Source organism: Pieris napi, chromosome 2 (assembly GCF_905475465.1).
Source record: "Pieris napi chromosome 2, ilPieNapi1.2, whole genome shotgun sequence".
NCBI lineage: Eukaryota > Metazoa > Arthropoda > Insecta > Lepidoptera > Pieridae > Pieris > Pieris napi.
In genome coordinates this window covers 14,171,708-14,193,416 of record NC_062235.1, presented here as the reverse complement: position 1 = coordinate 14,193,416, position 21,709 = coordinate 14,171,708, and the positions used below count along the sequence as shown (strand labels likewise).

General features: G+C 40.3%; 3 protein-coding genes and 1 long non-coding RNA gene across 8 annotated transcripts; 1 reads left to right on the top strand and 3 right to left on the bottom strand.

The window, feature by feature from the left end:
• Positions 1–530: 530 nt before the first annotated feature.
• LOC125063078 lies at positions 531–4,100 on the bottom strand. Of its 3 annotated transcripts, XR_007119460.1 has the most exons (5): positions 3,418–4,100; positions 2,200–3,000; positions 1,951–2,102; positions 1,591–1,790; positions 531–929 (listed from the first exon to the last, which is right to left on the bottom strand). It is a non-coding gene; the product is annotated as an uncharacterized LOC125063078 (long non-coding RNA). The 3 variants fall into 3 exon arrangements; XR_007119458.1 differs by having other exon boundaries at positions 544–929; positions 2,200–4,100; XR_007119459.1 differs by having other exon boundaries at positions 544–878; positions 2,200–4,100.
• A 258-nt stretch (positions 4,101–4,358) lies between these two features.
• LOC125061861 (solute carrier family 22 member 13-like) lies at positions 4,359–8,556 on the bottom strand. 2 transcript variants are annotated; one of them, XM_047667498.1, is made up of 4 exons: positions 7,511–8,556; positions 7,186–7,441; positions 6,476–7,099; positions 4,359–6,365 (listed from the first exon to the last, which is right to left on the bottom strand). In XM_047667498.1, exons 1-4 carry the CDS (start codon positions 7,931–7,933, stop codon positions 6,031–6,033), a joined length of 1,638 nt encoding a protein of 545 aa, XP_047523454.1. In that variant the 5' UTR covers positions 7,934–8,556; the 3' UTR covers positions 4,359–6,030. The 2 variants fall into 2 exon arrangements, with proteins under 2 accessions (XP_047523454.1, XP_047523462.1); XM_047667506.1 differs by having other exon boundaries at positions 7,186–7,624.
• A 112-nt stretch (positions 8,557–8,668) lies between these two features.
• On the bottom strand, positions 8,669–18,989 carry LOC125061853. The gene is made up of 12 exons (XM_047667490.1): positions 18,568–18,989; positions 16,933–17,061; positions 16,735–16,854; positions 16,538–16,664; positions 12,507–12,633; positions 12,102–12,170; positions 11,902–12,026; positions 11,618–11,831; positions 10,071–10,293; positions 9,926–9,989; positions 9,805–9,848; positions 8,669–9,733 (listed from the first exon to the last, which is right to left on the bottom strand). The coding sequence occupies exons 1-12, from the start codon at positions 18,634–18,636 to the stop codon at positions 9,380–9,382; spliced, it is 1,665 nt and encodes a 554-aa protein (XP_047523446.1). The 5' UTR covers positions 18,637–18,989; the 3' UTR covers positions 8,669–9,379.
• On the top strand, positions 13,643–16,467 carry LOC125061878 (collagen alpha-2(I) chain-like). 2 transcript variants are annotated; one of them, XM_047667524.1, is made up of 6 exons: positions 13,643–13,765; positions 14,406–14,559; positions 15,020–15,079; positions 15,161–15,260; positions 15,335–15,401; positions 15,521–16,467. In XM_047667524.1, the coding sequence occupies exons 1-6, from the start codon at positions 13,747–13,749 to the stop codon at positions 16,051–16,053; spliced, it is 933 nt and encodes a 310-aa protein (XP_047523480.1). In that variant the 5' UTR covers positions 13,643–13,746; the 3' UTR covers positions 16,054–16,467. The 2 variants fall into 2 exon arrangements, with proteins under 2 accessions (XP_047523480.1, XP_047523472.1); XM_047667516.1 differs by having other exon boundaries at positions 13,649–13,765; positions 14,400–14,559.
• Positions 18,990–21,709: the final 2,720 nt, after the last annotated feature.

Genomic DNA, 21,709 nt, shown 5'->3' with positions numbered 1-21,709 from the left:
CGACAGCTTTAGTTCGAAGCTAGTCGCGGGCCGCCCACCGCATCGTGCTTTGCCCTTTACACCTAGGAATGAAAGATCACAAAATCACATGATGCTACGTGGTGGTTGTTACAATGGTGACATTAATTCTAATAACGTGAGTTAACCAAATTTCATCGAACTTGATCTTATTTAATTTTTTATAAAGATACATTTACACTTTTGACCATCTACAAAGTGAACAATCGTATCGTATTAATCTGAATTTGTTATTATTTCGATACCAGTGAACTTAGCGATAATATTTTCATCCCGGTCGTAAGTATTCTTTAATCCTACCGAACTAGCACGCTAATGCGTGGCGTTGGCGTTTTTCACCGTCGTCTACTATGAATGAACTTGCAATGGTGTTCAATTTATCGACCAATTTAATCTCAATATGTATGTATGAGAAGTCGGGTTTTTAGATAATTAAATTTTCCTTGTACTGTTACGATAAAATTGCAATAACGTTTTTCCTACGTTGTATAAGAAATAGGTAGTATGACATTGACAACAGCAATTGGATTTCAAATATATTATTGAGCATCAGAACATTACAGAGTACATATTATACAAATCTATCTGTTTATAGTAACTAAAGTGGGAATTGTAATCAGAATTCCAATGTTAATGTCATTAGTGCTACTGGCATTCGATGTCTTCAATTTCTTTTTATGGGTGTCAGTCTGAGGTTGGGCCAGTGGGTCCACCCAGTGGCGGTAAGGCGAAGCGGAACCAGGGCTCGTGTGACGGCTGGAGACGTATCGCCGAAGGGTGGGCACGAGCGAAGACGACGAGGGCAGGGCTTCGTCCGGCGGAGCTCCGTAATCCACCGCGTTGTCACCGTACTCGCCCGCCTTCAAGCGCATTGAGGACAGTGCTAGTGTGCTGAGCGACACGCGGGACCTCTGCGCGCACACAACACAAGCTCTGTTGCGCATGTCCACCGCGCGAGACAAGGCAAGTCATACTCAAATATTCTCGCAGGTAACGGCGACTGTACGGACTAACAGTCCAACCTTCATAATCATGAATTCTATCAAGAAGTCATTAATCGTAGTTGGCGAGTATATGTGAGTACAACTCATTAATGGGGCCAGGTCGATCGATTCATACTAAAATTAATCTTATTATAGATAAAACAGTAAATCAGCCCTGTCCGAATCTTCAAACAATAACTTGCTTTTTGCTCGCGGAAATCCAAAAAGTGAAAATTTTTATTGTAATAAATGTTTATGTCGTAGCCCTACAAATTGACTACATTTGAAACAACTCACGCCTTTTATTTAACTCACTCGCTTCATACACTCACATTACCTTACAACCTACAATCAAAAGGCATCCATTCTCAAGGACGACCTGCATGGGATGCCCTTCCTCATTAAGTTCGTTCATAATCAAGTAAACAAGGTTACCTGCTTATAACTCATGTAATTCTCCGTGAGTGTACGATAGCTCAACAATCAATTGGAATCAAACCTTTTCAATTTTCATCGTATTCTTGATCACTCTTCCGTTAGTATTGTAGTATAGTTAATGCAACGACGGAGCAGGTTTAGAAATATTTACCTTAAAATCGGCTCGATTGGGTTCAAAGTCAGCAGAAGGCCTGAGTTCATAAATGAGCGGCGTGCGTGAGAGAAGTCGCAGCGTAGGGCTCGCCTGAACGGCAGCGCGGCTGCTTGTACTTCTGCCAGTACTCATAGGGCTGCTAGTGCTTCCACTGTTGTGGTCTGTTACGAAAAGCTGCGTAGCCTTCCTCTCAAGTTCTAAAATAAGATATTATAAGTATTCGTCAGCAGACGCTGTAGCCACCACTCCCACCACAGTAGCTGTACCACTCCCTCGATTCTCTTTCAATATTAGTGACTTTAATATCACATTTTGTTGCTGATGAATCAATAAATAAACGAATAAATTTGCACATACTGTTGTAATGTGATGATGAACGAACTGGCGCTGTCAGAGCGTGATTAACATCTTCCACGAGAGTCTGAATGGGTGAGCCAAGTGATGCGGCCGGAGAGGACTCGTCGGAGCCGTCTAACCAGTACTCCGTGCATAATGACGCACAGTCACCTCTGTGTGAGTATAAAAAAATGAGTTAAGTATTACACTACCAACCGACACTTTTACTTTGTGCCTCTTCATTAATAATTTAAATGCGGTACTCATCACCTGCCGCACAGTCGCTGTGTGTGGGCACAATGCAAAAAGCGACGCCAACGCGCTACAGTCAGCGCTCCAAATGTATCACCGCACCTTTCGTCCGCCGCTTTGTTCGCACCCACCGCGCTGAGTACGCCGCAAAGCAGGCCGGCACACACAACACCACCGCCCACATCGTTCTATGTAGACCACTTAAAATATACTTGTTCTGTATATTACCATTTCCAAGCCATTTATCAAATTTGTAAGTTAAAATGAACGGAAATAAAGCTAAAATTCTTCTACTTTTGAAAACAGTACAACATTACTTGCCTCGCAGAGTGTTTCTCCTTTCAGGCAAAGCGAACGGTCTTTGAGAGCGGCCCAGTGAGGCACGCGCGCGTTACATACGGCGTGTGGTGCCCGGTGCACGCTAATCACGCGCAAGAGCAAAGCCTGCGCGCCGTGCGCGTTGTTCCGAGACAGTGCGCGCACCGCATTGCAATCCTGCGCCGCGTCACACACGCCCGCCGCTGTCGCCATAAGGATTGGACGCGACTGCGCGCTTTCGCCGAACGGCTCGTCGATGGCGAGGAGAGCTAAGTCGTTGGCGGGATCGGCGGAGTCGGTGCCGGCGTACGCCACCCGAATTACACGCCGAGCTCCATCCGCAGCACGCACCGTTCCGTGGCCTACGACCAGCGCCGCCGCCAACGCCCAGAGCGTGGCGCGCGGGGTGCTAAGCCGCAGGCATCGCGCACTTGACAGCGCCGTGCGCAGCGAGACGAGAGAGCCCGCACATCGCTGTCCCTCCCCGTGCTCAACTATTATCTGCCGTTCACGGAAAGAGGCTTTAAAACGTCTAAATTAAATTAAAAGTGTCTCAAAAGATCTCTCATATCATAGAATAAGCCACTACCAATTCATTATTGCCGGAGACGAGCGGTTTTAATGCTTTTATATAACAAAACCTAAAATGGCCATATAAATGGCGGTGAACATACTTCGCTTAAAACCTCAAACTTTAAACTGCTTCATATTCGCCTTTCGGCCAGGTCAATGTTTTTAGATCTTACCGCATATTTTTCTCTCGCTAATCCCACAACCTCGAGCGATAACATATTAAGCATAGTCTACATTTTATTCTCTGGCGGTTTTTATTCTAAGTTGGTAGGCGTAAAAGCAGTTTATAAGTAAAACTGATTTATTTATTCACATACTAGAAAGGTGTACTTTGCGTGTAGGTACCATGTAAGCAACAGAGTCACTCTCTTCCTCGTCAAACTCACTGCTAGAGTTAAAAGTGGACTGTGCTTCTTCAGATCGCAAAATCATGTTCAATACCATCAGTAGCAGCAACCCCACGTAGAAGGAGCCCATAGTGGCGTTCGTGACACCGAACACACACTGCACCGCAGCCAATGTCGGAATCTTATTATTTACTAGATAATTGTTTCATTTAAAACGTTATATACTCGGTTGAAGTTGTCCGTCAGATGTGCTATGCTCCCACTTGACAGACCCTTGACAGACCTAATGTTTTGTTTACTTCTTATTCGCCATTTTACTATAATAATCAGCAAAAAAGGTTCATGATCGGGCATAAAATTTTTTAATCAGATAAGTAAATTTAAGTCAGTGGCGAGACAACATATTATTTTCTTTATCCGGAAAATGTAGCGATCGTACAAAGGAAGATTAATCCAAAGCAGTTATTGTTCTAACCATTTCATAAAAGTTTATTAAAACTAGTGCAAATTTCACGATACATAATATTCTTATTTATAAAACCAACGACAAATTAAAAATAGGCTGCGTCTATTCATACGGATATCCGTATGAATAAATATGATTTATTTTTCCAGTAACTTAGTATTTTTTTTTTGTTTTGTTTTTTTTGACGTGATAACGTCTTTAAAATCGTTTTAGTCGGGTGACATGTTCAGAAACTTGTGTCACACCAAAACCTCACGAGCGCGATCGCAGGTATAACGAGAGAGAGACGGACCGATCTCCCGTCTCATCTCGAGCGCTGCCAGTCATTCCGTGAATGTATGAAGAAAAATGTATATCATAGTCGAATAAGTAAACTTGTCATTTTACACCCGAAATTTATCATCAAAAGTGTGAATAAAACGATAGATGTAATTTAAAATTTGAAAAAATTGTTATCTTCATTAATTCCTTACTTCCCAAAAACTTATATCACCAATAAGACGTTATCACGTAAACATCTCGATCGTAAACCTACTTTACAAACAACCAATTTTTTTTTTTTTAATACGAAAAGTTGATGTCTATTGTCTAGCACCTCACCTGAAATTGTTTAAAGTGTCGTAAAGATCTGTCTGGTTTCGAAAAAACCTTAAAGTATACTTTGCGTCAATAAAGAAGAAAAAAGGGTACATGTGTATATATTGAAAAGTTCGTTGGCAAAGATGGAATGGATGGATAGATGGCGAAACTACTTTTAGTAAGAGTAATGTCGTTCTATTATTATGTGATATTTTAGTGAAGAAACTTATCATATTTTGGTCCGAGAGCTGGCACCAATTTTTGGGTAGGTATTTGAAGCAAGCTGAAAACTTTTATAGTTATAAATAACACTCCATTAAAATTTCAAGCTGCCTCAAAAACATTTTTTATAATTTTTTGCAAACATTTTTTGCACGCGTCTGGTAATGTTACAACCCCGATTAAATTGTCTGGCTTATTTTTTTTCGTATTTATTAAGTATTACACTGCAACATAATATATAAATTGCGTATTGCCTCAAACATATTTTTTGGGAAAAAAAAATTAATATTTTTAAAAATGTAGGGGTTGATTTAGCCCCGCTACTCACCAGCCAGGTCTGCAATTCCGTGTTGGAATATAATAGGAGAGGTATGTGACAAGTTTTCAGCTTCCCTCAAATACCTACCCAAAAATTGGTGCCGGCTCTCCTACTATTTTGAGTAAGGTAATAAAGCATTGACGAAAACATTTAAAATGACCACAAAATAATTTAGGATAACCGAAAAGTGATGTTGATCAAGATATCTGAGACGCTAAAAATATAAAATTAACGAGTTGGGGTATTTTGAGATTAGAAAGTGTGATTATAAATAAATTTTTAAAATATCGACGGAGATGAGAAACAAGACGGCGATGCCCTGTTTCCGACTTCGAAGATGTCGAGATTATAATTTGCTATAAATGAATGACTTTGATTCGTTGAAGATTTCAGTTAACCAGTGGACAAATAATTGCACAAACCATGTTTAATAATATTCAATTAATTAATTAGGCTTGTATAACAAAAACATCATTCACAATATTATATTGGGAATGTTTTAGTTTATTAAAATAAAATATGATATATTGAATACTTTATATCATATTATATTTTGATCCAACTCCCGCCCGAGTTGATTTCGTGTACGTTTTACATTTTTTCATTTTCTAAACATTGTCAGTGTTACCTGAGTATCATTCAATATCAACATTTGATATCATTCTAGAATTAAAATTGCAATTTTACATAAATTTTACATGTTACAATAGTTTAAATCGTAAGGTGCTTTTTGAGACGCAAACATTGTCAGAAAAGGGCGAGCTGTAAGCTTTTAAGCTGTAATATTATATTTGTTTAATTAAATTCTGTTTGTATTTTTACTGCTCATTTACATTTTTAATTAAATATATAAACATTTTCTTAAGAATCTTAACATAAGCGCGCATGTGCATTGCTCATTTCACTTATTCTGTTGATACAGTTTATGTAAAGTCAGTGACTTTTAGTGAATCAAGTATTTGATGGAGGTTTAATTTCCCTACCCTTGACTAGCCTTTATTATAATTACCAAAACTTACAGACGCTTAGCGCTTAGTTGCGAGGTTTTCAGCGTCGGCCATAGTGTCAGGCAGCGTAGTGCCCAGAGTCTCTGGCGTGGTGAGGATCAGTGCGGCCGATGCTAGCGCAAATGACCCAAACAATACGGACGGAAATGGCTCCCATACTTCCTGAGCCAGTGCTGGTGTCAGCGGCGCCGTGATAGAGCCCAACCGCCCGACCATTGATGCAAAAGCAAACAACGAGTGGCGGTGCCGTGTAGGGAATAGTTCAGCCGTGTACACGTACACAGATGTCATCACCACCGCGATGCTGTACTTACCTAGCAAGTACACTGCAAGCGAAGCACCGCTGCCTGCATCTATGAACAAGACCAGATCACTCATTTATATAAATCATAATTTACATAGTCATAAAATAACCTCTTTAACTTTGCTGTGATGCAAATCAATCAAAAAAAAACAAGCAAACCTTCCGGTAGAAAAGCGAAGGTGAATTGGCAGGCGGCGCAGAACGTGTAGGCTACGATGAGGACGGGCTTGCGGCCGACGCGGTCTAACAGGAGAATAGCCGTCCAATAGCCTGGAATCTCAACAGCTGCGACTGACACGTAATTGAGATACCGGTTGCCTGACAGGTTAACGGCGTTGATAGACATTCCGTAGTATACAAGAGTATTTGTAATCCACCACACGGGCGCCACAAGACAACGCGATAGAATAACACGCGAGCGCAGTACTTGCAAGGGCAGCCAGGCCTCAGCCGGAGGTGGCGTAAGCTTCTCGCGTTCGGCACTCTCCCGCAGCGCTTCGAGTGACTTATCAGACAGTTCTCGTCTGTTTCGTTTTGCTACTTTTTTGAGAATTTCTTCGGCTTCTTCAAACTTTCCTTTGCTCAGCAGCCAACGAACTGACTCAGAGAGGATCCAAAAGTAGGTAACGACGAGTAGCTGTGGCGCATAGATCACCTGCGTAAGTGGACGCCACGAGGGTACGCCCCACGCGATCAGGCCGAGAAATACTTGGCCGAGCGCGAACATCGTCGACATGGTGGCGCCTGCGATCACCCGGTAGCCGGGTCCGACGAGCTCGGTCACTGCAGACACAAAAATAGTTGGAGCCATTTTAGTCGAATCGAGCACAACGAATAAACAAAGTGAATGCGGGTGAACGTGAGCTCACCGAGAATGTAGCAAGAAGAGTAAGCGCCGGCGCCGACGGTCGACTCTAACACTTCGAGAGCCAGGAACCATTCGTAGGAGTGAACGAAGGAGCGCACGAGGCCAATCCAGCCGGTGTTGAAGGCGTTGAGCGTGAGCGCCACCCGACGCCCCCAGCGGTCCGACACGTAGCCCGTTATCGGTAGGACCAAAAGAGTTCCCACCGTACGAATGGTGCCTATCAGTGAACGCCGCCACTCATCGCACGCCATATCGAACTAAAGAAAAGTAATAAAAGGATAATTGACTATTGCGACATTGAGTTGTATATAGGCAAATAAACTCACATCGTAGACGACGCTGAGCGTGTTCTCGTAGACATAGCCCTGGCAAGACTCGGTGCGCGAGCGATCGAACCACTCGGCCGGGCATTGCGCCTCTGTGGCCGCCTGGACCGAGCTGTTAACAAACCGGGCGCAGTTGTCGAAGTTCGTAACACTCGTACCCGGCACGGCATTGAGTATCCAGGACGGTGCATACTCCGGTGTGGCGGTGTCGCATTGAGGGATAACACACCTACTGGGTACGCGGGCGGTGGTAAAAATATACTCGCCGGAGGCAAACGCGGAAAAAATGACAGGCAACGCTGCGAGCAGTAGCGTCGTTATCTGATATGCTCCGAACTGCCCCACCTCGTCAACAAGAATCGTGTCCAGGTCCACCGGTTTCCCGCCCCTCTCGGCCATCTCGGACCTCTCGCCAGCGGACATGTCGTGTTCTGCGTTTTTTCGGTACTGAAAGGCACCGGTTAACTAATCGCAATGATAAGTAAATTATCAAAAACATTTTAATAACCTTCACAAAGTATTATTGATAGACGAATAAAAATTATCTAACATTTGGGAAATATAATTATTTTAGACTTGTGTTTTTACCGATTTCTAGAATCACGATAGTATGGTAAATACAGTACGAGATCATTTTCATTTTTAAGATTAGTGAACATTTTTTCCCGTAACCTTATCATACCAACGGAGCATGGGCCACACACTTTTACTTACATATAGCATGTCTTTCGATCGCGCGGACTTCGATTAGTAGTAAACTCCGCTCCAATTGTTCCATTCTGTGTTTACATGAATAATGCTACTTTATAAATACAATGTGATAACTTTATCCTGCGACTTAGTTAGAATTAAAAATTACGCGGCAAGAAAAATGGCTCACATAAATATAATGTGGTCTAGAAGTAGGTGGTTAGGTAGATTTTAGTGTTTATTGTATTGTAAATATTTATTGTATTGTAAAAGAAACATCTTTTTAGGAGCCCACCACAAATAACTATATTCTATGTTCGTCGTACGTACGTTCGTCATTTTCCGTCCGGCGCTTCAGATTCGGTATTAACCGAGACGCGGATATAGTATACGGTGTATAGGTTTCAAATATTTCACAAAAACTAAAAGTAAACAGGAAAAAGAGAAAAGGGTAAAACAAAAAACTACTTAAACGAATATTTTAATAACACACACACACACCCATAAAATATTTTACACTGGCAATTTGTACGGACCGTTTTAATTAATGATAAAAGGTAGATATTATTGTGAATTATGAAGCAACATTCCATAATAGTTATTTACTTCCTTTTTTCGCCTATAATAATATACCTTGTATGTATATGTAATCATTTTAAAACAAAGCATATTCGCGTCGACGATATAACTGGCTATTTATCTTTATTGGCCTCTATTAATTGCGTATCCGTATGAATTAACATATCGTTATCATCATGATAACATAAATGCTTCAGAAGGTTGAAATGCAATCATAAGTACGTCAATCTACACTAAATAATTAATAAATAAATTATTTAATTATTTACAATTGTATATCAAGTGTCGTCACTTTCATTGATATTATATTAAAAAACATATACATGAGAACATTAACCACTAAACACTGTTCGTTAAACATTAGGTCCGTTGTGCGTTCACAACGGAGCTAATGTGCGTCAAAGTGCAGAAAATGATTCCCCCTTACTACCACTTATACACGACGAAATGAAGTGATAATTTATAAATTTGGGACATCATATCGTTTCTCGGCAGTTTTTTACATAGCGCAACCTGATTGACGATTGTGTGTTGTGTTATAATACCATATCTTATTAGTTAGGATTCAATTTAATGAAGAATCCAACATGTAGGTGTTGTTCAGTAGTCGGTGTCGCGCGGCTTAATAATGCCAAGCCGCGTGGCGAGAGCGGCCACGTTGGCGCGCACCTGTTCCTGCACCAAGTTGAAGGACATCGCCAATAGCGCAATGCCGAACAGCAGGTACAAGGAACACAAGGCTATGGAGTGAACGGCGTCCGACGCTGCCGACGCTGAAGCCGCCGCGCCCTGTGCCGGGACAAAGTCACCGAACCCTATCGTGGTGAGGGTAATAAAGCAGAAGTAAGCAGCGTCCAAATAGGCCCACCCCTCCCAACGCTTGAAGAGGAACGTGCCCGCAACTATGTACGACGATACCAGCAGCACGCACAGCCAGATCGGCACCGGTTTTGTCTGTTACAAAGCACAATATAATTACTTTTATATATAACTTTGAATTTGTAAATAAATCTCTACGAGCTCACCTCTTCTCGTGCGGAAACCAAGTCCGATTGGCGAGAGCCCCAGCCTGAAACATGTCTCATATCATACACGGGCCACTCCAATACTGACTACAAGGTCCGGTGTACCAGAGTCGGGGCTCACCTGATCGAGGTAGTCGCAGGGTTGGACCTTCGTCGCTCCACTCGTCTCTGTCCGGGGAAGGTGACTGGATAACAGACAGTCAAAAACATTAATCCTAATAATTATAAGAAGTTATCATTATACGAAAGCGCATAAGTGGTCTCACATAATATCTAGGCGCTCTAGAGTCGTCTAGCGTCTGTAACCGCCTTAGCCGTCGGTGTCCCGGGCTCTCCGCTCTCTGTACTGAGGTGGCCCCACGCCGCGACGGACTGCCTGCACGTCTTTCGTATTCATAGAAAGCACTGCGAGCTCTTCTCTCCCTCAGTCGGTCGTTTGGATATTCGTCTCGATCACGTGAGAAATACTCCGATCTGCCGCGATCGCATCTGTTGGGTCGTCATCACCATCACACATTACACATAGCAACGTCACACATCACACGACACACAGAAGAAGGTTTATTGAAACATCATCAAGTGGCCATAACGGATAAACTTAGTTTTGAAACGTAATAAATAAACATATTATCTATATATATAAAAGAAAGTCGTGTTTGTTACAACACTTATAATAAAATATCGGATAAGTTATCGAATAACAATAAATAAATTAATTAATTTTACGAATGCAAAAACCATATGGTGCCATCTGTTGACAAAACTACGCATCATTTACGTCGAATTCGTGTCAGTTCAAGAAATTCCGATCTTGAGGTGAATGAGGAGATGCATAACCATGCTTTGATCCTGATCAAAAGATGTTGGATATCAGAAAGTGCTTAACATGCAGTATCGCCATATTGACGCTAGAGAGAAGATGCCTAATGTGTAAAACTGCCATTCTTCTTTCGCAATGGCAAGCAATAAAACATTTCTGTATTTGCAAAAGAGTTGTATTAATGTAATACTTAACATTAATGAAATCCTAAAATAAGTTAAATTAAAGTAACAACGATATTATAAGGTTGTAGGGCGGAACGAAGTTAGCCAGGTCAGCTAGTATCAAATAAAGATGAATAATATTTTTGTCTCCGCTTCTATCATGTTCTATTAATAGTTTATTATAATATAAAAAATATTAGTTCTGAGCTCATAATGAGCGAAAAAAGCCAATGCTTCATTTTGTAAGACCAGGTAGCCTTGTACCATTCCTCTTTTGGCCGTGAGAAGCACCATAAAAGTACTTCATGAGAAAGCACCTGTGACCTTGTATTATTATTTCAACGCATTCAGAGCCATTGGTTCACTTCGAATTGTCAAAACTCATGACGACTTTATCCGACGAGCTGGGATTATGAACATCACCGAAGCCAGTTTCAAACAATTCAAAATTAAATTCAACTGTTTTAACAGAAAACAAAATTATGACTCCTGTATAAAAAATATAAATACGTCATCTAAAATATAAAATTTTGCTTTTTTTCAATATTTTTTTTTTATTCATTCTTACAGCTAATTTAAAGTATTTTTTAAAAATAACAATTGTTAAAATATAGCCAAGAACGGAATATAGATTTAGATTAAAAGTAAACATACCTAAATGGCGGCGCTGCTGGCAAAGGGAACGAATAAAAATATAACATTGCGTATTGTATTGAAAAAGTTGAATATTGCAACTAATAATTATCATCATTTTGTCATCGAGATTGCGCAACTCTAATCAAATTTGGCGTCTCCAGAATGTTTGCTATGGAAAGTGTGTAACGGATACCTCGCAACGTGTGGTGGCCCGGGCAAGTCGGGCAGGTCTGGAAGATCAGGTGAGTCCAGATCGCGGCCAAACTCCCTCCAGTGGGAACGGCTACCGTCGCCCCGCCCCGACCTATAGCTCACTTCTCCTTCGCAAGCTCTTTTTTGATACTTATCTAAATCGTTTAAAGCCGCTTGCAAATCTTGCAGTGGTAAAGATATCTTAGGGAATTCACCTGCAAACAATACATTTTCAGTAGCCAACTACTAACTTTTTCTAACGAAACATTTGGACGCAGGACTTACCGTCGTCGTCGTGGAGACGAGGAGGCTGCGGACGATTAAGGCGAAGCGGCGCATGCGCACGGGGGCCACTGTCGGAGTTCGAACGCTCCACGGGGCGGCGGCGCATGGAGCCCCGTGCGGTCCGTCTGTAGACAGATATACGTCGGTCAATGGTGAAGCAAAAAGCGACCTTAGGCCTGGCCCGTGAGCTCTCAACTCACCTTCGGTGTCGCGGTCGCTCCTTAGGTGGCCGAGTACACACGTAACAACACACGCGCCAATATAAAAAACTGAAATGTAATAAATAATTTTGCCTTCATATCCGTTCTGCGTCATATTTATACATACACATAAAAAAGCTTAGCTAAAATTATATACCTATGTAATGATATATATATATTTACATATTAGTATAGCAACACCGCACTCCAATAAAAGTTTTTCAAGTGATATATAGCAAAAGTCCTATATAAGTAAGTATACGGCAAATAAATAAACCCTGAACATTAAATATATTAACTACGTAGCTATGGAACTATCTAATTGGGAACACCATGATTATTTTTATTTGCTATTTATGTGTAAAGGTTGTTCATAATATACAAAGTTAGAAAACGTGAGGATACCGAAAAAACGATGCCATGACGTCTCCGATGTTCGAGAGGCAGAGCAGCATCAGCGGAATGCCAAGGATCGCATAGAAGATTGTCACCACCTTGCCGCTCTGTGTCTTTGGTGCGATGTGCCCATACCCTGTAAAGCCCCTTATGGCGGATTACCAATATAACTTTTAGTATTAGTCTTATACGAATAATATGTTACCGAGGACAGCTCCGGAGATGCGACCTTTTCGAACATATTGAAACTGGTTATTGAAAGAATTCACATTATGTTTAATAAGACATTGTACAACAAACGAGTCAAACAAATCTATTTTATGTGGCAAAACTCCACTCTAGCCGCCAATTCACGCGTGGTGGCGCACCCTGAAGCATGCGAAATGCTAATTTTGTGAACAATATTAGCATTTCGCAGGTATATTAATAGATACAAACTAAATACTACCTTAAAGGTACGAGAGACAGATGCCGGCCAGTCTTTTTGTGGCTGGTGGGTTTTGATTTTCTTACAGTGATAAGATATAAATAAGTGAATGTTAGACACACGGTATAGTATGAGAATTGTCGAAAGACAATTGCCAATCAGCACAAGTAGTGGGTCAAGGTCGCCACGGGCTAATGACCACCACAACATATTACATTCTACAAGTCTAAAATTGCCAAAATCAATAGATATTGATATATATATAAAGGGGTTGGACGGGTCTTGCACTAAGATGTTTGCTCCTGTTTCAATCATTGTTATTCTATTTCTTCTTTATTCATTATTACTGCTTGACATCATTGATTTTCTTACAGACATACAGGTAGTGCGGAGCCTACATAACCTAAACCTAAACTTAACCATAGAAATCAAGGTAAGAGAATATTGTAGTCACTCGTAAACTATGTAGTATAATAGCAGCGTGGGTCGTGCAAAGTGGGTCAGATCCCAGCCTAGAGGGTTTTCCCGCGTCCTCGCCGACCGGTCGCCCTTGTGGGTTTCTCGTAAAATAGTCACGTATTTTATTACAAGAGAGCATTTCATAAAAAAGTAAGAAAAATATATAATTTCATATTATCCATAATACCTATAACTAATACTTTAATTAATATTATCTGATAAAGAAACACGAAAAATTGCTGTCTCTGTGTTAACGTAGGTCGGACGAGGCTAAAGGGACGTTGCGTCAGCGCCTGCTGCGTGCAGTGGCAACGGCGCAGACACCAGCCGGAGCTCTCGTGAAGCACTCACTCTGCGGCAGCCATGGGACCCTATATCACAGGTTCGTAAAACGGTTTCAATATATCAGACCTTCGGTTATTTATTTTCAAAACAAACTATAATTTTATATACTTATATTTCAACGTAATATATTTGCTTTTCCAATATATATTATTTAACGGTTAAATGTAATTTATACCCAAGGAGTATATAAGTTGCATAATGTAAAGCGATCGCGACGGTTATAAATGAATAATATTTTGCAGGCCTTTTAGCCGACTTTATTTTTTTTAATTTTTTGTTAATTAACCAAAAATCAAGCGATACTATTGTGCAGCAAGCGACACTAAAGTAGAACATCTTTAGAATATCACAGCATCTAGTCAGCTTTGGACCATTTATTACGCTGGTGGTTTTTATTTATATTATAATAAAACCTTTAGAAACTAAATAAATAAAACTAACCTAAAATATAAATGAACAGCGATGATCCATAATTGCATATAATTAGTGCGTCCAGAAAACAATGACGAATGCTACAGTTGTGTAATCGTGACTCCGTTGATTCCATTATCCATAATTATAATTTAATTTAATTGACGCGAGCTTTGTGTGTCGGGCGTTTCACGGTCGAGTGAACGGTTGCGCGTTCGCTCCGGGGCACTTTGGTAATCGTAGAGTATTTAGTAATTCAGTTTCAGGTATATATTGCATATTGGCGGTGACGAGTGTGACGCAAGCGGAGCAATGGCGATGGCGGAGCGACGAGCGGAGCGGAGAGTCGCAGGGGGCGCAGTCGGTCCGCATCGACAACAAAGTGCGGTTTGAGGATTCCGCTGACCGCGCACTCTACAGGTCGATAATATGCGCCGGAAGGATATGTTAAGGAAACTTATCGCAATTGGCGTGCAGTGGAGGCCACGACTCGTATTATATACAAAAGCAATTACATCTCGAGACATGCAATGTTTCGGCTGACCGAACATTTTTATAATTTACTAGCTCTTTCATATATAGTTGCCACTTGATATATTTACCATTTGATATATGTTACAAAACTAATTGGAATTTAGTCTGATTATTTGTTAAATTCGGCCTACTTTGGGTCTTTATTTAGTCTTCCCTCCGCTGGCCTGCCTTTGTCAGAGGCAGTACGTTTTGTAATAAAATTTAATTGTTATTTTATCATACTAATGTTATGCGACTTTCGACTAGATATAACGTTTTGAATTAAAACCGTATAATAAAACTCATTAAAAATCCTAAACCTGTATAGGCTTATAGTTATGCTTCAATTCATATTGTGTATTTGCAGTGATGAAATGGCTGGCTTCTACAAGCGGCCTTTCGCCGACCGTGCGCTCGTAGCCGACAGGTCAGTGCTCCCCACTAGAAGACCAGATCCCATTCTTTTTTCGAGATCCTTATAATAAGCCACTGTATGTTGCTGTTTCAGGGCAGCGGCGGCGGAGAGGCAGGGTACGCTTGACGACTTACAGTACTGTCGCTGTGAAAGAACGCCTGTTCGAAACCTTCAGTGTGTGACGGGATCTCGTGTGAGCATTAGCACCGTTTAGTCTTACTCACGCTTATAAATGGGGAAGTTAACAGAGCCTGAATCTTTTTTCAGAAAGGCTGCAGCAGTCACGATTACCTGTGCTGTTCTTTGCCCGCCACGCAGGACTCAAACCGTGCAGGTATTATCGGTTCTTCTCTCAATTACAAGCACTTATGTTTATGTTACATACCTCAGCCCTAACATAATATATAGATATAATATGCTATCTAAATGAATAGTAATAATAAACATTCCCAGATCGCCCCCTCGCAGTAGGTCCGGAAGGCCCCACCGGCGTTGTTGGACCCTTTGACATTAATACCGATTCTGGGGAGAGTGCATCGGCGCAGCGAGGCTTTTTCTCGCCAGGAACTTCAGGATTTATTGACTCCGGATTCAGTAGGCCCGTTCTAGTAGGGCCAGGCGGTCCAACGGGTATGGTCGGTCCGAGAGGACAAGGCGTTTTAGTAGGGCCCGGAGGGCCGACTGGATTAATTGGCCCGGCTAGGTTTAATCAAGGGTACGGTGCAAGCAGGCCTGGTATCCTAGTAGGGCCCGGTGGACCTACGGGAATCTTTGGATCGAGGAGACAGGGTGTGCTGGTCGGTCCCGGTGGGCAGACTGGAATAATTGGCCCAGCTGGGTTTAACCAAGGGTATGGTGCAAGCAGGCCTGGTATCCTAGTAGGGCCCGGTGGGCCTACGGGCAGGGTGGGGCCAGGAAGGCAAGTTCTAGTCGGACCGGGGGGCCCCACCGGACAAATTGGCCCACTAGGGAGCTTTGGTAAATAGTTTCATATATGTTTAAAAGGGAGCGTTGTAATTTCTGTGATAAACGATGATTTTAATAGTATATTTTATAATAATATAAATTAAATATAAAATAGCACCTAACATTAAATAATTTGTCATAAAGATAATAGTGTTATTTGGTTTGGATGCACGCCGTACATGAGGGGTTTTATATTCAATCATGTTGTGTCATCTAATTGCCTTTGAAGAGACCTTAGAGATTAGAGATTAGGAATTAGAGATTATTGGGGCAGACTTCGAACACACTTCTTTGTCTAATTTATAATTAAGACTAACTTTAAGCATCCAATAAAACCCTAACAGCCGTTGCTTAAGAGCTAAAGAAACTTTTTTGGTTGAAATATTCTTTAACTTGAATTTTATATTACATTTGTAGAATAAAATTAAACTGTATTTTTGTTTTTATTATATTTTGTTCCTATACTACCATTCAATACAGTAACAATTAAGACTGTAGACTCACCGATAGTGGTGATGACGACGATAGAGTAGAAGAGAGCGCCGGTGAAGGTCCACTGCAGCCGGTCGGGACTTTCGCTGCCGTCCCATCCGCGCACCTTCATTTCCAATAGAATTGCGTTCTCGAACTCCTATTCAGCACAGTGGGACATTAGCACCTCGACATCTCCCTAAGCGCTTCGGGCGAACAAGACAACGCACCTTGAGCATGTCTAAAACGTCTGAAGTCCAGTTTGACTGACTGAGGTAGGAGACGCGGTTCGTCATCTGCCAGATGCTGTACGTCGTATTGGCGCGGATCTGCGATATGTTCTTCTTGACCTTAAAGAGCTCAATGAGTCATGAGTACGTTCGGAGCTTAAAGGGTAAGTACATCAGAACGTGTGGCAATAAACTCACCTCTCTCTCGTGCTGCGACTCCAGACGTTCAAAGGTGACGGCGCCGAGAATGCAGTAGGCGACGACGAGACTGATCATCACAAAGTGTGAGAATACTACTGAGCATAGCCGCCAGGTGTAATACAGGAACTGTATAAAAACCATTATATATTGAACTGGTCCATTTGTCCCGAACGGATTCCTCCGCTGTTACCCCATTTGACACTTTCACCACCGCGCATTATATTACACGTCGAAGTAACTCTGCCGCTTACCGCTTGAATTGAATTGAAATGCCGAGAATAATAACGTCATTGCTTAAGTTAAAACCTCTGTCAATGTTGTCCAAAAAATGTGTTAAATTGGTCCTGACTTCACATATTGAAAGTTTCTTTATTATTTGAATAATATTTATTTGTAAGTTGACCCATAAGTCCTCAACATCCGATTCCCATGCCTCAACTCTGAAAGAAGAAATTCCTTTGGAGACTGTCAACATGACACCGCCACTATCAAAAAATAAAACATGTTTATTATGGAATATAAGATACACGTATCATTTATTCCACGTTATTAAATTTGTATCGGTAGACATCCCTACTCATCGGCAAAGAAGAGAGAGCGTGTAGGCCGAGAGAAAAATCCGGTGTGATATACTTTCGGTACTCTTTTAAAATATCAAAATGTCATCATACAAAATGACTATGGCAAACAACACTTATTTTAAAACAAATATCGCAAATTGATTAGAAGTAGCCTGTCTAGCACTAGTCCCAGGCCCTTTTATCAACTAGATAATCGTTAACTTTATAGTAATCCTTTTACACAGCTTTTCTTTGATACATTTCTTAAATTTATTAAAAGGCAGAGATAAAAGCGAAGCGAAGAGATAGAGCCTCTAGAATTTCATTAAAGAAAAGTATCCCTTTTCCCAAAAAAGAATTACTAACTTTACATAGTCTAGTACGGGGAATTTGCAGCCTGCGTTTGTACTATTCTAGTAAACTTATCACTATTTTTGCGAAAAACGTAATATTTTCTAGGAAAGATGTATTAATTTCCTTGAATTTATCTCTCAGAGATTCCTTACATTTTAAATTATAGATTGTACGAATAGCCCTCTTGTGCAGGATAAAAATGGTTTCGACATCAGCAGCGTGACCCCATAAGACATTAAACTGTGAAAGTAACTAAAATAAACAAGACTAGCTGTATCGACATCAGTTAGTGAGCGAATCTTTTTAACCGCGTAAGCTGCAGAACTAAGTATCTTCGCCAATTGGTCTAGTATCCATAACCCTTGCATTTTTTGCACAAGATTTAATGCATTTAGTTTTAGTATTAGTAGAACTCTGACTACAGGTGTGAGCGCGTTAGAGAACAGATGCAAAGAAAAAAATCTTCCTATGTTATACAAAAAGTAATTATTTCGGTAAATTATTATATAATTTAAGGCTTAAGTAATTTTTGGACCAAACTCATGGCCGAGTGTCGACCTCTGCTACCAAGCAGCAGAGTAACATCACAACGGGTGTTTATCCGGATTCTTTTATTACGACGGTGTCGAGCGGTGATGAGTGCCGCAATGGGCGAGAACGGATGGAAGCCAATTCAGCAACATCGTTAATTCGTAGCGAAATATTAAGAAATTTGGACCTTAGCGCAGTTGGTCGGGGGCGGCGGAGAGTAGTCGAGGCGGGCTCCGTAGGCAGACCGCCGAGACATCGTGCAGGTTTAACCTCACAAACAACACTATTCACAATTGTACTAACGTTAAAATCTCTAATAACGCAAACTAATAAGAAATCACTAGTTATATCAAAACGGCTGCAAAGAGCGGACCAGTTTAGATTCGTAGTCAAACTGGAGAATTTACGAGCGAAATGACGCACGTTCTCGGTTCCCCTCGACCTCCTCGCCGTTCTAAATATATTTCATCTTCCAAATATAAAATGTGTAAGAGAGTGATTGATAGGTAATAATAATATTAATTTATTGCCATGAACCGATTCCATAACAAACGTGTGTCCTGATGAAGTGAGAACTATATTTCAGGAGCCTGTGACGTTCCACTTGCATTTTTTGTGAAGCAACATATTTGTTTTTGGAGAAGTGTTGGCCGAGTGCATTAAGCGCGTGACTCTACGCCCTGATGTCGTGCGTTCGAATCACGGCTGTGCACCAATGGATTTCTCTTTCTATGTGCGCAATTAACACTTGCGGTGAAGGCAAAGAGCGCGATGAAGCCGCCATGTCTTGTCTAAAGAATATACATGTGTCAGACACATAAGGCTGATCGCCTACTTGTATTTCAAAATAAATATGGTCCAAGAAGCGCCACTCGATTATTATTGACTGATTTATTATAATATAAATGCTTTTTTTTAAATTTAAATATTAAAAACATAAAGAATGATACAATTTGGTTTTGTTTGCGGGGGATCCGCAAGGTTTTTAAATTACCCTGAACGTTTTCAGAATGTTGTAAACATTTTCCTCTTTCTGTCAGTTTCCGAACACAAAATAGAACGCGTGTTACACAAGCGTAAACAGCAACATTACGAATTTAGTTCATCGCGTAACCACCAGAGGGTCAATTTCACGTTCGGTCAGCCCTCCGTCCGTAGACTGGATGATCGAGGTGCCAAAAGAGGGTTTTTTAATCTGGTTGAAAGTTTTAGTTGTTGAAAGAAAAAGAAAGTTGTTGCAGAAAGTTGAAATTAACCTCAACGAGCGATACGTTGTTCTATCAAAAACTTTGGTATATACATTAAAGGCCAAAAAAGGTGCGCCTACAAATAAAGTGCAACTATTGCGGCATCAGGCCAACTTTGGCTGAGCTTGGTAAAACCCAAAAGTGTTTATCTTAAATTCATCATTCGTACATCGGCGCAGCTGTAAAGTCTGTGTTTTTTTTAGAAAAGTAAGTAATTTTATTTTGTAATAAATTTATTCGTCTCAGAAATAAGACTTTCAAAAATGATGTGCGTGTTACTGATAAAGTATTGGGACGTCAACATTTTAACGCCCCTTCGAATATATGAGAATTTATTTTAAATCACAACAAACTTATAATAATTCTAGCTTCTGAAGTCATTTAGGCGTCTTTATACGTAAGATTCCAACCGCCACTAGGTACATGAAATTATGGTTCTTTTTGCGCATCCTGCGCTCCTTGTCGCATAAATGCGATGATTATTTTCTAAACTTAAAAAGAGTACCCGTAGTAGTAGATTTGTTACACAAGATGTGTAAGATTAGCTTAGTTCAGTATTCCTTCACTGGCTTTCCAACTTAGCTTTGACGATACTTTTTACAGTGCATGTTGATATTGTTATGAAAGAATGAACAATGTGCCTTTACAAAACTGATAGACCGTGATAATAAGTGAAAAGAGGAAGACAATCACCACTGTAAAAGATTTATATCGTGCTTTCAACACCTGCCTATAACAACTACATAAAATAGCAAAAAGCTTTTCAATTCCAAAACCCCTACTTATCTCAAAAATCACTTCAAATTCTAAGGTCCTTCAAACTATATGTTACGCTCTTACAATATATGTTTATTGGAAACTCCATCCCACAGTTCATCCTTAATAGGCAATTCATTTAGGATCTCCGCTATTAAGTTGTGGAATAGGCTATCATCATCTTTTAAAACTCTTCTGTATAAACATTTCTTAACCTTATCCTATCCAGATCAATCGTGACTTGGTAATTCTTGTGTTTCCTTTTCTTTTGTATTGCATCACTATTCGCTGTTCATGAATCTGTAAGATTAGCTTTTAAGTTTTTAGTTTCTTATTAATATTTTTTTGTATTACTTTAGATTAAGGTTCTATATTTTTTTTATATAAGATTTGGTTTTGCACTTCTTGCACTCATCATGTTTATTTTTTTAGTTTTTCTCTTACAAGGGTTGCCTGGAAGTGATCGCTTATTAGCGATAAGGCCGCCCGTTGCATCCCTTATATTTTTTATGTACCTATTGTGTTATTTGTGTTTCTTTTATTTTTATTGCAGAGAACTGTGAATAAATAAATAAAAAGGCATCGTCAAACGCCGCTTACCCAGCTTCTTTGTGATATAAGGCAATATAATATATAGTGGGGACTGATATGTTTCATGAAAAATCTTATAGGATAATTATGAATGAAACGATTTTGCATGAAGGCGTATAGTGGTATAACTACTACATACAAATCATGTTTATAGTTCAAGTGATGCATTTCCTTTCAAAACGTTAAAATACCTGAAGTCTTTCTCACTCGACCGAAATGGTCTGAAAAGTTTCTTGAAGTTCGAAGCGTTTAATGGACATGCAACGAGTTCTCCTTGTCAACGGGAACTAGCTTTTGGAATTTTACCAGACACAATTGATTTTTGAGGTAAAAACGAACAAAAAGCACACTATGCAAATCGTTTAAGATCGTTGCACTCTAAGAATTATTTGACAAACGTTTAAAAACATTTTAGATTATTTATTAATGACTAAATAAATGATTTTTTATATCTTGTTAAGTCCATAAAATTCATAATTTCAACCTTCCTTCTCTAAGCAATACGGCGTCGCACCGGTCCTTATGACACACCAAGCTCGTAGATTTGACTTTATTATCATTCTGCGATGATTGTTAATTATATAAATACTCATATATTCGATTTCTATAGAAAAATTGTCTTTGACGAAACTAAACAGCGATACAGTGTTAGGATTGGACAGAGGAAAACATAATTTACAAGTCCTGCTATGGTGTTATGGTCATTATGGATCTCTTGTTAAATTAACGCCTTTT

Coding starts and splice junctions, on each gene's coding strand:
- LOC125061861 (XM_047667498.1), bottom strand. CDS start 7,933: ATGTCCGCTGGCGAGAGGTCCGAGATGGCCGAGAGGGGCGGGAAACCG. Junction 7,100..7,185: donor CTCTTCTTGCTACATTCTCG/GTGAGCTCACGT, acceptor TTGTGTCTGCAG/TGACCGAGCTCGTCGGACCC. Junction 6,366..6,475: donor CTTCGCTTTTCTACCGGAAG/GTTTGCTTGTTT, acceptor TCTTGTTCATAG/ATGCAGGCAGCGGTGCTTCG.
- LOC125061878 (XM_047667516.1), top strand. Junction 14,560..15,019: donor GCTGACCGCGCACTCTACAG/GTCGATAATATG, acceptor GTGTATTTGCAG/TGATGAAATGGCTGGCTTCT. Junction 15,261..15,334: donor AGTGTGTGACGGGATCTCGT/GTGAGCATTAGC, acceptor ATCTTTTTTCAG/AAAGGCTGCAGCAGTCACGA.
- LOC125061853 (XM_047667490.1), bottom strand. CDS start 18,636: ATGTCTCGGCGGTCTGCCTACGGAGCCCGCCTCGACTACTCTCCGCCG. Junction 11,832..11,901: donor TCGTCTCCACGACGACGACG/GTAAGTCCTGCG, acceptor TATTGTTTGCAG/GTGAATTCCCTAAGATATCT. Junction 10,294..11,617: donor GGGCCACCACACGTTGCGAG/GTATCCGTTACA, acceptor ACGACCCAACAG/ATGCGATCGCGGCAGATCGG.